The sequence below is a fragment of the Nicotiana attenuata genome, unplaced genomic scaffold (genome assembly GCF_001879085.1).
Source record: "Nicotiana attenuata strain UT unplaced genomic scaffold, NIATTr2, whole genome shotgun sequence".
NCBI lineage: Eukaryota > Viridiplantae > Streptophyta > Magnoliopsida > Solanales > Solanaceae > Nicotiana > Nicotiana attenuata.
In genome coordinates this window covers 68,868-86,200 of record NW_017674448.1, presented here as the reverse complement: position 1 = coordinate 86,200, position 17,333 = coordinate 68,868, and the positions used below count along the sequence as shown (strand labels likewise).

The 17,333-nt window shown below is 38.2% G+C and overlaps 1 protein-coding gene across 1 annotated transcript; it reads right to left on the bottom strand.

The window, feature by feature from the left end:
* Positions 1-7,654: 7,654 nt before the first annotated feature.
* LOC109218681 lies at positions 7,655-8,917 on the bottom strand. The gene is made up of 2 exons (XM_019383055.1): positions 8,739-8,917; positions 7,655-8,029 (listed from the first exon to the last, which is right to left on the bottom strand). The coding sequence occupies exons 1-2, from the start codon at positions 8,915-8,917 to the stop codon at positions 7,873-7,875; spliced, it is 336 nt and encodes a 111-aa protein (XP_019238600.1). The 3' UTR covers positions 7,655-7,872.
* Between the last annotated feature and the right edge of the window lie 8,416 nt (positions 8,918-17,333).

The following is a 17,333-nucleotide window of genomic DNA, read 5'->3' as shown; positions in this document are numbered from 1 at the left end:
GAGATCATCTTATTTGGCAGAAGTATTCCTTCACAAAGGAACAAAGCTACTTGGATTAAGTTGGGAGATGATAATAATAGATATTTCTTCTCAGTGATAAAGCACAGAAGGTTGCAAGAAGCCATTATCCAACTTGCTGATAAGTTTGGATGCCTGAAAACTGAGCAGGAAGAGATAGCATGTATATTTGTGGAGTATTAATCAGGAGCTACTGGGGGACAAAGGGAAGATACATGGGAATCATGCCATTCAGAGCTTTATGAAGAATGGGAAAGTACTATCAATTACTCAACAATTGCAGTTGGTAAGACCATACATAGGTCCAGAAGTGAAGAATGCTAATGTTCAGTAATAAATGATACTAAAAGTCAGGTCCAGATGGATTATGAGAGTGGATTTTAATGAAGCATGCTAGTCAATTATTTGGAGAGGAGGTGACCAAGGCAGTGATGGAATTTCTTGATAATGGGCCAAATACTTACTCAGATAAATTCAATTGAATTTTTGGAACTTCTAAATTTCTTCTAGCTGTAGCTCAACATTCAGTGGATTTCTATGAAACTCTGCTTGAGCTACAGCCAAAGCCATTTTGTCTGCATCAGCTTCTTCAATAATATTACTGAAATAACTTCTATTCAACGCCTCTAGTTTTTGCTTTAGTAGTTTTAGCTTTCTAACCACTTTGAACATAGTACATCCTTCAACATTCTGTCCCCATCCCTCTTTGACTATATCTATAAAGTTTGGATGAGAGGCCCAAACATTACAGAATTTAAAAGCAGCTTTTACCCTCCTAGGTGAATTAGCACTTGATAGCTTAAGTGGCCAATGATCACTTATCCTCTCCTCCGGATAGTAAGCCATATAAACTGGCATTGAATTGAGCCATGCTGTTGCATTAATGGAATAAAGGCTTAATTAATTTACAGCTACACGCTGGATTGGTTTCTCCTTTTTCAATCTTTTCTTTGCTCTCATTTTATGGCAAGTATTGCACGAAATGGGAGAGAGTATCAAGCACACATTTCAAAATGAGGGAAGAGGACAAAGAGGTGGACAATAGAAGAAAACAAGGGGTCGGAAATGGTCACTGTCGTGAAGGGGACGTTAGCAAACTTTGTGCTGACAAGTGACAATGAAAAAAGTTAGTACGATATCTCTCATCCATAAGCAACAAGGAATGGAAAAAGAAAAATGAAGATGCCTACAATCTCTGTTTTAGTTTGTATCCACCACTATGGTTCTTTTTTCACCATCGTTTTGTAGGATCAACGGCGAAATTAAGTGTGAAATTATGTGTGGCCAATGATGGTCAATTAGAATTCTTTGTCGAAAAATTAGATAAAAAATTAGACTTTTGATACCCATGCATAGCCGACTGGCAAATGATGTTTAATATTTTAACACCCTTATTGAATTTTCTGATTTCGCCACTGAATAGAATGACTGAAATTTTATAATCTTTAATCAAAATCTCGAGCTTGGACTTTGAAAATGAAAAACATTTTAGTAAAAATACTTTACCTTAATGAGCTTATTTGACGAGAATCTAAAATAGTCAAACCAGTAAATTTCAAATACTAAATATCTATCTTTGGCATTTCGGCCTTTCTTCTTTTCCTTTCCGTTCGATGACAAAGTTTACTGCACTCTTCTTCGGGAGCCCCTTTGGCTTTGATGGATAGATGATAGATTCGTTGCAAGAAATAAAGGTATTTCACATTTTCATGAGGTCTACTGTCACTCACTACCTAGCATCCAACAGAAACCTCTTTTTAAATTTTTATAAATGATATCGTATACGGGTAAACTCGGGGTTAGCACACACCCCGAGTTCTCAGTGAGCCAAACAAAGTGAGAAGTATGAATGTATAAGCTAGGGACCAAATCTGAGAACTCTTGATTCAAGGCTGGAACGGAGTGCTCGCACCGGTCCTGACAAGATAAATGCCCCCCGAAATTGGAACAAGTTCGAAGACCCCGGAAAGCACTACGAACGGTTGCACACGACTAACAGAGGGCCGTGATATCCGCGCCCAATCGGATATCACGGCGCGGATCTCGCCCGATATCGGTAACGTATCAATAATTGATGTACAAGGAGGTTTTTTTTACCTTTTTTAAAATTGTACAAGGGGTACAATTTCCCTACTATATAAAGGAGAAGTTTCTCATTCAATAAACACATTATAACACGCATATCAATGCAATACAAACTTATTTCTCTGCTTTATATCTACTAAAAGATTCTTATTTTAATCATATTTCTTCATATACAACGCTGGGCTCGGAGCGAGGGTCTAGCTGAGGGCAAAACCATTTTTCAGCTTATATTCGATCCCGGACTCAACGTCATAATTGGTTTTGTTGTTTATTTTATCTTCAATACGTTTATCTAACATTCTTGATCACTTGCATTGAATCAATCTACATATCCTTAAAACCGCGTATAAATTAAATTATTATCTGTTTTAAAAGGTATACACTTTGGTGCCCAACATGGGGCTGAGGATAATAGTGGTGGTTTGATACAAATTTTCATACCACACTCCATTTTACGCTTGTTCTTTAAGGTTTCAATTGGTTAGCCCAAAAATGTCAAATTCTCAGTCCGCTCACTTGAACGTTGAGTCTGAGTCTGGATATCATGGAGAAAACAACAACCCGGTGCCTAGCAATGAGGTGCTCCCTGCTGATCCTAACGAAGTCCCAGCTGCTGATCCAATCGACACTAATTCACAGGTCGCTATCGACACACACCTGCCAACAGACCTAGAAAATAGCGTTCGTGGAGGTCTCGACCAACAGTTCGAGAAACACCCGAAGGCGATGAGATAAGCTTGCGGGTAATCTTTGAAATTGCAGGCTCAACAGGCGGTAATAGCACAACTAAAGAATCAAGGCCATCCTCCTAATAGATTCGAGCCTGAACTGTCCCGGGAGAACACTTGAAGAAACGAGCAAGCCACCGAGAGGTCGGGTGAAGTTGAGTCCCGGGCAAACCCCGAGATAATGAAAATGCTTCAAGCATTGACGAAGCGAGTGGAATCAGGTGAGAAGAAAATTGAGGCCAACGATAAAAAGGTGGAGACATATAACTCCACGATCGATCAAATCCCCGGAGCACCCCCAATATTAAAAGGACCAGATTCTAAGAAGTTTATCCAAAAGACTTTCCCCCCGAGCACTGCACCAAAACCAATACCGGAGAGGTTTCGTACGCCCGACATTCCAAAGTATAATGGAACCACGGATCCAAACGAGCATGTGACCTTCTATACCTGTGCCATCAAGGGGAACAACTTGGAAGATGACGAGATCGAGTCGATGTTGCTAAAGAAGTTCGGAGAAATCCTATCAAAAGGAGCAATGATATGGTATCAAAATTTGCCCCCAAATTCTATTGATTCGTTTGTTATGCTTGTAGATGCCTTTATAAAGGCTCATGCCGGGGCCATCAAGGTCGTGACCACAAAATCGGACCTTTTCAAGGTTAAGCAAAGAGACAACGAGATTCTCAGGGAGTTCATGTCAAGGTTTCAAATGGAACGGATGGATCTGCCTCCGGTCGCGGATGATTAGGCTGTTCAGGCATTCACTCAAGGACTTAACCCCTGAAGTTCTTTGGCTTCGCAGCAGCTAAAACAAAATTTAGTTGAATATCCGGCAATAACTTGGGCCGACGTCCACAACAGGTATCGGTCAAAAATCAGAGTTGAGGATGGCCAACTCGGAGCCCCTTCTGGGTCCGTTTATCACGTTTGAACCGACGACAGGTCTAAGAGAGTCATCGATCATGAATCAAGATCGATCCCAGACCGGTATCAACCATACGGCAGAGATCGTAGGGGAAACGGGTCTGGGCGTCACCCTACGAGGAACGAAAAGAGAAGTGATTGAGGGCCCAATAGTCGAGGTCTGATGAGCAAAAATGGTTTCGACAGGCCACTCGGGGCTAGGGAGGCACCAAGATTGTCGGAGTATAACTTCAACGTTGATGCTGCCAGTATCGTGTCGGCCATCGGGCGCATCAAGGACACCAAATGGCCTCGACAATTGCAGTCCGACCCTACCTAGAGGAAACTTGATGTGCAAATATCATGGCACTCATGGCCAGAGGACCGAGGATTGCCGCCAATTGAGAGAAGAAGTTGCCCGGTTGTTGAATAATGGGCACCTACGAGAATTTCTGAGTGATCGAGCAAAGAACCACTTCAGAAACATGGACGTCAGCAAACAGACCGAACATGAGGAACCTCAACACATCATCAACATGATCATTGGAGGGGTCGATTCCCCTCAAGGGCCAATGATAAAATGCACTAAAGTATCTATCACAAGGGAAAAAAACACTCAAGATTATATCCCGGAGGGAACCATTTTGTTCAATGACGGGGATGCCGAGGACATCGTGCAACCTCATAATGACGCACTTGTAATAGCTGTATTTATCATTAAAACTCGAGTTAAACGTGTGTTAATTGATCCAGGTAGCTCGTCCAACATCATCAGATCGAGGGTCGTAGAGCAGTTGGGGTTATAAGATCAAATAGTGCCAGCAATTCGGGTGTTGAACGGATTTAATATGGCATGCGAAACCACTAAAGGGGAGATACGCCTACTGGTGAACACCGTCGGGACCATCTAGGAAACAAAGTTCTATGTGAACGAATGGGATATGAGATATAACGCTCTATTCGGAAGGCCATGGATTCACAACATGAGGGTGGTTCCTTCGATCTTGTACTAGGCGTTGAAGTTCCCTACACCAAAAGGAATCAAGACGGTATACGGAGAATAGCCGGCTGCAAAAGAGATGTTCGCAGTTGACGAAGTACTCTCGGTACCCGCCATTTCGACATTAAAGAGCACGGAGCCGACCAGAAAGGCCAAAGTTAAATAGCAATCACCGATGCCGACCCCGGTCGGATTGGGGGAACGTGGAGTCGATGAGGAGGATGATTACGGAGTTCCGAGATCATTCATAGCTCCTAATGATACGGACGCCACCAAATCAACGGTCGAAGAGTTGGAGCAAGTCACATTGATCGAACACCTGCTGGATCAAAAGGTATACCTAGGCACGGGGTTAGCCCCCGAGCTTAGGATATCACGGCGCGAATCTCGCCCGAGGTTGGTAACGTATTAGTGATTGATGTACAAGGAGGTTTTTTACCTTTTTTTAAATTGTACCAGGGGGTAAAATTTCCCTACTATATAAAGGGGAAGTTTATCATTCAATAAACACACTATAACACGCATATCAATGCAATACAAACTTATTTCTTTGCTTTATATCTACTAAAAGCTTCCTTTTTTAATCATATTTCTTCATATACAACGTTGGGCTCCGAATCGAGGGTCTGGCAGAGGGCAAAACCGTTGTTCAACTTATATTCGAGCCCGGACTCAATGTCATAACTAGTTTTGTTGTTTATTGTATCTTCAATACGTTTATCTAACATTCTTGATCACTTGTATTGAATCAATCTACATATCCTTAAAATTGTATATAAATTTAATTGTTTTCTGTTTTATAGGGTAAACATATATGCTTTTGTAACCACAGGAATCTCATGGAAAAAAACCCATTAGATTAATAAAGAACCGTTGACACTTGACACATGCCAGCCATTTTTTTTTTTTTTTTTGTTAAAGCTATCCAGCTGTTTCATAGGCTCAAACATATATAGATAAATATATAAATACAATGGAGGGGGACTTCAATTTACCTCTGTTACTATGTAGGTTGAGCATCCTCAAACCTTTACAAAATGATGGAGAAATATATGCCAGCCATTTCAGAAATTAGAAGAAAATTTGTGCAATAATTTCATGTTATTGGCCAGCACATGTTACGTACCTTGATGTTATATATTTATACCTCCATATCCACAATAAGGCTACGATTCTGAAACTTCCTATATTAAAATAACCCAACATATATGCCATGCTAGTGCTTAATTCAATTCACTTTCTCAATTAGCTTACCCCAGAATTTTCTAATTTATTTGGTAAGGTCCCCGAAAGAAAAGTAGGAAATTATTAGTCCCAAGGGGTCGACTACCGTAAAAGGTTTCCAAAATTCCAGGAATTCGAGAAGTCATAATAAGTGAAATGTCTATGATTAGAGAGTTAGCACTCAATGATTATTAGCTAGTCTTATAAAGTGTGTTTTAGTAACTTTAAACACGCAACTTCGAAATTAGATCCAAATGTCTGTTCTACGAGTAATTTTTCAAATATTACTTCTTTTTTTTGAGAAGAAATGCGTTGGGTAAATTTCATAAATATATCTCTCTATATATATATATATAAAAGAGGGATAATGAATGCTGCCTTGACACCTCTTATAGACTAGGAAATGTATTTATCTAATTACTTAGCTTTTTGCATTTTTCTTCTATTTATGAGTTATATTAAAAAAAAACCAAAAGACATGACTCCTCATTAAACATTATCCTTTCGTGTCAATTACAAACTTATCATTTTATATCAGTTACAAACCTTTATGTGCTATATTAAAAAAAATTAAAACTGAAAAGACATGACTCTTAATTAAACATCATAATTTCATTTCAGTTACAAACCTTTTCACCTATAATTGCTCCTATTCCAATCCTATAAATTCAACTTTCTTTCTGACTATTTTTGTTCGTAGCGGAAGTCCAACTATGACAGGGTGGAGTAATGCTTCTGTTTAATTAAGCTTTTATTTTCTTGTAACTATTTTAATGGGTGTTGGTTGTTCAACGTAGTTCTTTTTTCGTTTACATACTTCATTTGCTTTAAAATTGGTCTGTTATTATATTGTAATGTCTAACAATCTTTATGAAACAAAATATTTATGTTATTATTTGTGTTTCTCTGATTTCAGGATGATTCGAATTTTGAGAGTTACGTTAGCATCATTAGGATCGACTTTGTAAGTGAATCCTCCCGTTGTCTATAATTTAAAGCCTCATTTAGTAATGGTTCAAAAATATATTAGATATAATTAAAAAAAATCTTGATAATCCAAACAGTTGAACATGATGCAACAATCTTTAATTCCATTAGATTGTCGTGTAGTTCAATTGTATGTAATGTTTACCGATCTTTATGGAAGAAAACAGGTTTTTTTTTTTTTTGTTGGTGCACAACCCAGAACTACGCTAGTAGAGAAGAACACAAAGAAGAACAGACCTCTCTTATTTAGAAACACCAAGGAAGAAGACAGAGGCGGTGGAAGCTAAGTGTTTGGTCTGAAGGGTTTCTTTTTTTTGTTTTAATAAAGATGTTGGAACCGGGTTGGATTCTTTATTGGTTTGGGTTTCTATTGACTTGGGCTTCATCTGGTATCATGCCCAGCTGAAGTAAAGGTCCGGTTTCAATTTATGCAAGAGTCCAGCTGGCTACACAAATTCTTCTAGAAACAGAACATGCCAAAATAACACCTGTAAATATTTTCCATACATATCATTATTCATTAGTTTGTTATAGCATATACAATTAGAATAGGACACCTGTACTAGGCAGTTGTTTGAAAGATTCTTTTTTTACTGTATTTATACAAAGCACTGTACAGAATAATATCATCATCAATACAAAGAAAATTTTCCTACGTTCCTTTTCTATTTTTGACATGGTATCAGAGCAGGTTTAATCTGCTCCAGTACAATTTCAAATCAGTCTCTTTTCATCATCTTTCATCTTCTTCAACTAGCCAGCTATGGTATCCACTAGTCTACCCACAAATTCTTCCACAACCACTCCTGTTATAACTCCAGTCTTCAATGGAGCTGGAGCAATTGACTCATCTCACCCCTATTATCTTCATCCCTCGGATTACCCAGGGATGAACCTTGTTTCCTTAGTTTTCGATGGCAAGAGCTATGGAGGGTGGAGAAGAGCAGTCGTCATTGCTCTTTCTGCCAAAAACAAGCTGGGGTTCATTGATGGAACCCTTTTTGTCCCAAGTTCTGATTCTGGTCTCCAAAAGGCTTGGGCTCGCTGCAATGACATGGTATTGTCATGGTTACTCAACTCCCTGTCGAAAAAAATTGCAGAAAGTGTGTTATACTTACAAAGTTCTAAAGATCTATGTGGAGATCTAGAAGACATGTTTGGACGGACAAATGGTGCAAAGCTCTTCCAGCTACAGAAGGAGTTGAGTGCAGTAGTTCAAAGTAACACTAGTGTTTCAACCTATTTCACTAAGATGAAGAGTTTATGGGATGAGTTAGATGCTTTGAACACCTTTTCTGCTTGTGTTTGTGAGTGTAATTATGGAGCTAAGGCTAAGAGCTTGAAAGCACATCAAGATGAAAGATTATTGCAATTCCTAATGGGTTTAAATGAGTGTTTCGTAGGAGTTAGAAGCAACATTCTGTTGTCTTCTCATCTACCCTCTATTGGACAGGCTTACTCACTAGTCATACAAGATGAAAAGCAAAGGAAAATACATGCTACACCTGTTTATCCAGGTGAATCAGGATCTTTTGTGGCAGCTAACTATGCCGGAAGAGGAAAGAAGGCTAATGACTATAAGGGACAGAAACAAGTTTTTGAAACAAAGAAGAACACTAGCATATGTGCATAATGCAAGAAGCCTAGTCATAACATTGATAAAAGTTATAGGATACATGGTTTCCCAGAGGATTTCAAATTCACAAAACAGAAGAAATTCCAGCCCATATCACAAGCTAACAATGCTTTTAATCTAACTGAAGCAGTGGAACAAAGAATTAACTATGCACCTGATGTGAAGACTCTCACTCAAGAGAATGTGACACAATTGCTTCAGTTGCTCCAACAGGTGAACATGAACCAGAATCAGCAAAATGCAGGCACCTCTGATGTTTTTGCAAACTTCAATTGTTCTGGTATATCTAAGTTCTTCAACTCTTATGCCTGTTACATACAAGTAGATAGTCATTCATGGATAATAGACAGTGGAGCAAGTGAGCATATGACCTTTGACAAAGCTTTTCTTTCAAATTTCAAAGCCTTAAGTAGGCCTGTCATAGTTAATCTACCTAACTCTTGTAGAGTTAAGGTCACTCATTATGGTTCTGTTACTCTCTTTCCTAATGTAGTATTGCAGAAGGTCTTATATATTCTCAGTTTCAAATTCAATCTATTCTCAGTGCATAGATTATGCAAACAACTCCAGAAATATATCTTATTCACTCTTTTTTCTTGTTTTCTGCTGCAGGACCCTTCACTGAAGAGCCCTCTGGAGATTGGTAAAGAAGCCGGAGGCCTATACATCCTTAAGTCAAGGCAGCATGGTGCAGCTGTTTCGAAGAATTTTTCTAAGTCTAGTGGTATTTTAGTTTCTAGCAAGCAATGAAAGCCTAGTGCTATTTCCAATTCCTGTTTTATATTTTCTGATTCCAATGTAAAAGAAAAGTTGTGGCACTATAGATTAGTCCACATGCCTTTTAGTAATATGAAGAATATTTTATCTACTTCAGTTCCTTCATGTTCAAAATTTTTAACTCCTTGTGTTATTTGTCCTTTGGCAAGACAGTCCAAACTCCCTTTTCCCCACATGTTCTATCACCACTAAGGCTGTGTTTGAGTTAATTCACATCGATACTTGGGGACCTTATAAAGATGCTACATATGATGGATTCAAATATTTTCTTACCATTGTAGATGACTTTAGCAGAGGAACTTGGACCTATCTGTTAAGCAACAAGTCAAATGCCTTTAATATCCTAAAGTCTTTCTTAATTATAGTTGAGAGATAATTTCACACTAAAGTTCAAACAATAAGGTCAGACAATGCTTTTGAATTAGGTAGTGGAAATGTTCAATCTGAATTTTTTCTTTCCCAGGGGATTCTACATCAAACAACTTGTGCGTCAACTCTGCAACAAAATGGAATTGTAGAAAGGAAACATAGGCATCTTTTATAGACTTCTAGAGCTTTGTTGTTTAAGTCACAATTGCCTATCTCATATTGGGGGGATTATCTTTTAACAGCTACCTACTTAATAAACAGATTCCCTCCAAAGTACTGCATCTTAAAACACCATATGAGATCCTGTTCAACACTAAACCAAACTATTATGTGTTAAGATGTTTTGGATGTTTGTGTTTTGCCTCTACCCCTTCAAATCATAGAGCTAAGATTGAGGAAAGAGTTGTACCTTGCGTATTCATAGGTTACCCTCATGGAAAGAAAGGTTATAAGCTGCTGAATCTTAAAACAATGAAGTCTTTTGTTTCTAGAGATGTAATATTCCATGAGGAGTTTTTTCCCTTTGCCTCTATTAAAGCTTCTGATCTTGCTCACATTTTTTTCCATATGCTGTCCAGAACAAGAACACTTCTACCTTTTCAGATTTATCACACCAGAATGCCTCTCCCTATAGTCCCAATACCACACCAAAACCACAGTTGTCTACTCCTATCTCCCCTATTCTAAATCAGTCTTCACCCTGTCAGGTTTCTCCTGCACCTTCTTCAGGATCAAGGGTCTCCATTCCCATTCTTTCATCACCTGAATCAGAATCTATGTTAGATACTCTTATCAGGAAGTCCACCAGACCACATAATCCCCCTTCCTACCTAAAGGATTACATTTGTAATGCCTTGCAACTCACAGATGTGAGCACTACTTATTTCCTAAGTTCTATTCTGCCTAAGTCTCTTCATGTTAGTGATCTATCCAATTCCAACCAACATATGCTCACCTCCCTATCTAATATTTGTGAACCTATTAGCTATGTCCAGGCTGCACATCATCCAGGTTGGAACGAGGCCATGGCTAAGGAGATTGCAGTACTTGAACTCAATAAAACTTGGGAAGTGGTTGAGTTACCCCCTGGTAAGAAGGCACAACCCAGCAAATGGGTATACAAGGGAAAACACCTCTCTGATGGTAGTGTAGAGAGATTGAAGGCCAAATTGGTGGTTAGGGGGGATATACAACGTGAAGGCATCGATTTCAATGAAACCTTTTCACCGGTAGTCAAAATGACTACCATCAGATGCCTTCTAGCTGAAGCAGTTAAACAAAATTGGGGAATTTACCAATTGGACGTGAATAATGCATTCTTGCACGGTGATCTAAATGAGGAAGTGTATATGAAATTCCCTCTTGGTGTTATGTCTCCTTCCCCAAGACATGTTTGTAGGTTGAAGAAGTCCTTTTATGGACTTCGACAAGCTTCTAGGCAATGGTATGCAAAGCTGACCACTACCTTAAACTTCAAAGGGTTCACTCATTCTTTAAACGATTATTCTCTTTTTTTCAAGAAAATAGACTCTTCTATCTCAATTGTTGATGTTTATGTCGATGATATACTTCTAACAGGTAATGATAATTCAGAACTACAAGCTCTAAAGGAATTTTTAGACCAAGAGTTCAAAATAAAGGATCTTGGAGACTTACATTTTTTCTTAGGAATGGAAGTTGTTGTGAACCTCAGGGGCTTATCCTTTCTCAGAGAAAGTTCACTCTAGATCTTCTCCGGGAGTTTAATTCACTACATCTACGCCCTGTCTCTTCTCCTCTTGATCCATCTGTCAAGCTACATGCTAAGGTTGGTGGTGCAATACCAGATCCCACTTTATATCGGCATCTTTTGGGGAAACTCAATTACCTAACACATACGAGGCCTGATCTTTCTTCCGCGGTCCAGCATTTAAGCCAGTACATGCAAGACCCGCAAAAACCTCATCTTGATGCAGCTTTTCGAGTTCTACGTTATCTGTTACGCGATCCTGGTCTTGGAATTTTTTTGACAGTCTTTTCCTCTTTTGAGTTGTTGGCTTTTTGCGACTCGGATTGGGGTTCCTGTCCAGATTCTCGTCGCTCTGTGAGTTGCTACTTCATATCACTTGGTTCTTCTCCTATTTCGTGGAAATCAAAGAAGCAAGCCTCAATCTCGCTAAGTTCTGCCGAGGCTGAGTATCGCAGCATGCGACGAGTTGTTGCAGAGCTCACCGGGTTGGTACGTTTGTTTGAAGATCTCTCCATCCCCATCTCACTTCCTGTTCATCTTTACTCCGACAGTCAAGCTGCAATCCATATAGCTAAGAACCCCGTCTTTCATGAAAGGACGAAGTACGTGGAGATTGACTGCCATTTTGTGCTCAACAGTATCTCGCAGGTTTAATTTCACTCTCTTTCATCCGATCTTCTTCTCAGTTGGAATTGGAAGATCTATTTACCAAATCCCTCACAGGCCCTGTTCATCGCAATCTATTGTGCAAGTTGGTGGTCCTCTCGTCCCCCGCCAACTTGAGGGGGGATGTTGGTGCACAACCCAGAACTACGCTAGTAGAGAAAAACACAAAGAAGAACAGACCTCTCTTATTTAGAAACACCAAGGAAGAAGACAGAGGCGGTGGGGTTATTTGAATTTCTTTGGTTTCATGATGTTTCAAATCTTGAGAATTGCATTAGCACCATTAGTATTAATTTTGTAAGTTAAAAATATGTACCTACTTAAATTAAAGAATATTATGTATATAAATAAGTTTTCACACTTACACTATACACGGAAATAATGCAAAGAATTAATTATATGAGAAATAAAAATGCAATATTTTTATGAAATGTAGATAGTTTTCCAAATAGAAAATTATGTAAAATTGTTAAATCAAAGGAAACAATATTTTAGTAATGTTTTTCTCAAAATAAAATAAAGTGTTGAACGTATATTTGCAACTAAAGGTCTCAATTTTTTTATTTATATACTTAAGTTATAAGAGAAGATGATTGTTTCATATTTTAACCAAGTGACTCATACATGATTATGTGATAATAAAATATTTTCTACAATTTGCTTAACCACATACACTTTTGATATTATGAATGTGTAGGAAGTTTCAATTTTGATAATTCAGCTAATGTTTTCACTTCTTAGATATTTTTTACAGTCGCGCGAAGCGCGATCAGTTAATTAGTGATCATATAGCTATGACTTTTTTTATCAAGTCATGTAGTTATGTTTTCTCACACAAAATTAGAAAACTTTCACTAACTTACACAAAAATCATATTGAACGAAAAACACAACTTTCCGATAGTTTTTCGTATTTACCTTTTTAATTTTTTATTTTTAGTTTAATAAATAGTAATTCAATTAAAATAGGAATTACCCAACCCGACCTAACCCAAACCAATACCCGTAATCACTCCCCGAAAATACACGATACGTGTATTTTTTTATTTTCTTTCAAGATTTTCATTCAAATTGATAGCGTTATTGTTTCTAGAGCTTTCTGATTATCCATACCTTTTATTATTATTATTATTATTTTTAATTGTCAGGATCCCATGCAAAATACTCCTAAGAAAGAAATATAATATTATTTGCAAAATACTCCAAATCATTTATGTCCGATAGACCGTAGGTGATAAATATAAACTCCATATTGTATGACTTTTTCAAATATTTCTTTCTTTCCTTGGAATATTTTGCATGTCATGAATTCTGACAAAAAATAAAAGAAATAAAAGTTATGAATAATCAAAGAGCTCTTGATATAATGAAAATCTTAAAAAGGAAAATAAAAACTTAAAGTATCATGTATTTTGAGGAAAGGATTCAATTTTAAAATTATTTTAATTTATGCAATTTTAATATTATTAATTTAAGCAATTTTAGTATTATTTTAATTTATGTACATGGTTATTGGGTTGAATCATTTTTATTTTAATATGGTTATTATTTATTAGTCTGAAAACAAAAAAAAATAAAAAAATAAAATATGGAATAAGAAAACAATACCGGAAAATCGTATTTTTTGGTCACTGTAATTTTTGCGTGAGTTGGTGAATGTTTTATGATTTTTATGTAGGAAAATATAATTATATGACTTTAGTGAAAAAAAGTCATAATTATATGATCGTTTGTGAAATCTACCCAAATATTTTAGATTATTAAAGAAGCCGTTGACGGAATTAGGCAGCCATTTGAGAATCTAAAAGATAATTCGTGCAATAATTCCATGTTATTGGACATCACATGCTACCTTTTATGCTGCAAATCCGCAAGGCTAAGATTCTGATACTTCCAATAATAATATAATCCAACATGTTCTGCTAACTAGTTGTAGTTGCATATATATGTTTCTTAAAGTCCTGAATATATCCACTATGCACATGGTCTCTTAAGTTGGCCTCTACTTGTTTAAGGACATTTAATATTCTTGTAAAATTTCGAACAGATTAAGAAGAAAAAGATTATAATATACAGACCTGCAATGAATATTCCACATTATCCAGCCATGAGACAGATAAATTTACCCCTCTTTCACGTGATTTGATAGAAATTAAAGGAGTTCATATTTTAAAAAAGAAAAAAAATGGAAAAGGAGAATGTCTGCTTCACGCATAAGAACTACTACATCTTTCTAATTATAATTGATAATTTTACATTCTACAATAACGTCAAGAATTGGATAAGAAAATTAAAGAGAGTGATAGAAATAATACAATGATAGGATATCTTATTGCCAAATTTTTATTTTAGCTATAATGGAAGCTTGTTGATTTATAAGAACTACTTGACAGATTTAGTAGCTTGAGGGTTGCGATGGTTGTTTACCCGTAAAATGGTACAATTAAATTTGTTATGTGATTTATAGACAAGTGAACTGATTTGAACCAAAAATGACAAATAAACTAGATTGGAAATAAGACTTAGCAATTAAAATCGAAGGAAATGACAAACCTGATTCCGGGAGCAATGTCTCCAAGAGTAGAAGTAAGAACAATAATAAACAACAAGTAAAGTTATTTTATTTAGCTTAAGAATAGAATGAAGCATAGGTTTTACCAAGAATTTCGTGTCTTTACAATGGCTGTGGAAATTTTGATATAGGGGTCGAAATGGAATTTCGGAAGTTTGAGTAGGTCCGTTGTGTCATTTGGGACATGTGTGCAAAATTTCAGGTCATTCGGACGAGGTGATAGACTTTTTGACCGAAAGTGGAATTTGGAAGTTTTGGAATTTCTTAGGCTTGAATCTGATGATGATTTGATGTTTTGATGTTGTTGTGAGCGTTCCGAGGGTTGGAACAAGTTTGAATGATGTTATAGGATGCGTTGGCATGTTTGGTTGAGGTCCCGAGGGCCTCGGGTGAGTTTCGGGTGGTTAAACGGATCAAATTCTTGTTTTGGAAGTTGCAGATTTTCCTTCAGTTCTGTTGCAGAAGTTTCTTCTTCGCGATCGCGTAGAGCAGTTGTAGAGGCAGTCCAGGTTGTTCTTCGCGTTCGTGCATTTGGAGCTGCGATCGCGGGAGTTGTTCAGGTAAAGCATCGCGAACGAATGGGTCTAGTCGCGTTCGCGTAAGGTTAAGTGGACCAAAGCTGAGGCCACGCATTTGTTCATCGCGAATGCGGTTAATGGTCCGTGATCGCGTAGGAGTGAGGGGGCAGAGCGTCGCGTTCGCGTGGAGAGGGACGCGTTCGCGTAGAGCTATTTCCGGAGCCAGCAAAGTTGTTCTTCGCGATCGCGAGGTTCTTTCCGCGATCGCGATTAAGGAATTTAAATCCCTAGGCAGAATGTTTAAATAGCCATCTTCGCGAATTTTAGGCCATTTCTCACCATTGTTGGCTGGGTTTGAAGCTTCTTGAGAGGGATTGAAGAGGGAATCGAAGGGAAACACTTGGAGGTAAGATTTTTGAACTCAATACTCGATTCTATGGCATTATTCACTGATCAGGCTTGAAATTAATAGAAAATAAGGGTTAAATTTGGGGAATTGGGCTTTGATATTGGAGAGTGTAAATTGGGAATTTGAGGGGCCATTTTGGGGTCCGATTTTGATGTTCTTGATATGTATAGACTCATGGGAGGATAAGGATTCTAGTGATGTGATTTTTATCGAAATCTGAAACGTGGGCCCGGGGGTCGGGTTTGGCCAATTTCGGGATTTTGAGTAAATTTGGTTGATTTTGCGTGGGCTTTGTTCCTTTAGCCTATTTTGATGTTATAAATTCTGATTTTGGATAGATTCGGGGCGAGTTGAGGCCGATTCGAGAGGCAAAGGCATCGCGGGCTAGAGTTTGGACCGGATTGAGGTAAGTAATGATTGTAAATGTTGTCTTGAGGGTGTGAAACCCACATCGTTGTGCTAGTTTGAGGTGATGCACATGCTAGATGACGAGCTTAGGGTCGTGCACCGTTGGGGATTGTGACTTGGTCCGTCCCGTACGACCGTTAAGTCGCGTATTTGATTGAACATTGTTTAATATAGTTGTGTTTTGGAAAATATTACTATGTTTGGGGCTGAATGCTGTGTTTGGGCCTTGTGCCAACTGTTTGGACCCTTAAGGGGCTTTTTACTACTGTTTCCTCACCGTTTTTGATAATATTTACACTCAGTCATGCTATGCTTTCACTGATTTCATAGCTCGAATTTTATTTACTACTTTGATTTTATAAATGATATTTTGAGCCGAGTACCTGTCTTATTGTTAGCCCGAGGGGCTTGAGTGAGTTCTGACTGAGTGAGGCCGAGGGCCTGTGTTGTGAGGATATCATGGGATCGGGCTGCGCGCCGCATTAGGTTGTACTGATTTGTGATATACGAGAGGTCGAGGGCTTGATTTGTTATGCCACGAGATAACTTATGTTAGCCCTTGGGCTATAGGAGCCCCTCTGAAGTCTGTACACCCCCAATGAGCGCGGGTACCCAGTGTGTGTGATGTGATATTGCCCGAGGGGCTGTTGTTATTTCATGTTGTTGCCCGAGGGGCTGATTACGAGTGATTGTGAGGTAGCCCGACGGGCTGGTTCTGTTGATATTACGCCCGAGGGGTGGTTTATGGTACTTGTTTTGCCCAAGGGGCTGTTTTGTATGCTTTTATTCACTATTTTCATCACTCATTTGAAACTATTGAAAGATGCTTTAAAAGGTTTTACTGAAATGTGTTGTTTTTACGAGCTTTTTTGCTTTACTGCTTTGTTCTGGACTTATACTGTTTTGTTGTAGCGTTATAACGTGGTTTACGTATTTTCTTACTGCTCAGCTACCTTTACTTTTATTACTTACTGAGTTGGCATACTCACATTACTCCCTGCACCTTGTGTGCAGATCCAGGAGTCTCGGGTCGCAATAGCGACTGCTGATCAGCCTTTCAGCAGGTCTCCGGAGTTGACTAGGTAGCTGCTTGGCGTTCGCAGCCTAGTGATTCTCCTTCCTATCTTATTCAGCTTTGTTTTGGCATTTGTTTTCAGCCTATGTTGTCCTTTCTTATTCCGAGACGAGTTGTAGTTACTCATGACTGGTGAAACCCCGATGCCAGGCTCTGTTATGTTTCCGCACTGTCTATTTTAACTTATATTGTGGGATTTTAGCTAATTAATGACTTAAAATGACTTA

Excerpts from the sequence above, each read along its gene's own strand:
- LOC109218681 (XM_019383055.1), bottom strand. The coding sequence starts at position 8,917 with ATGACTATCTACTTGTATGTAACAGGCATAAGAGTTGAAGAACTTAGA. Across the intron at positions 8,030-8,738 it reads AGTGAGAGTCTTCACATCAG|GGAGTTGAGTAACCATGACA; the intron begins GTGCATAGTTAA and ends TTTTTTCGACAG.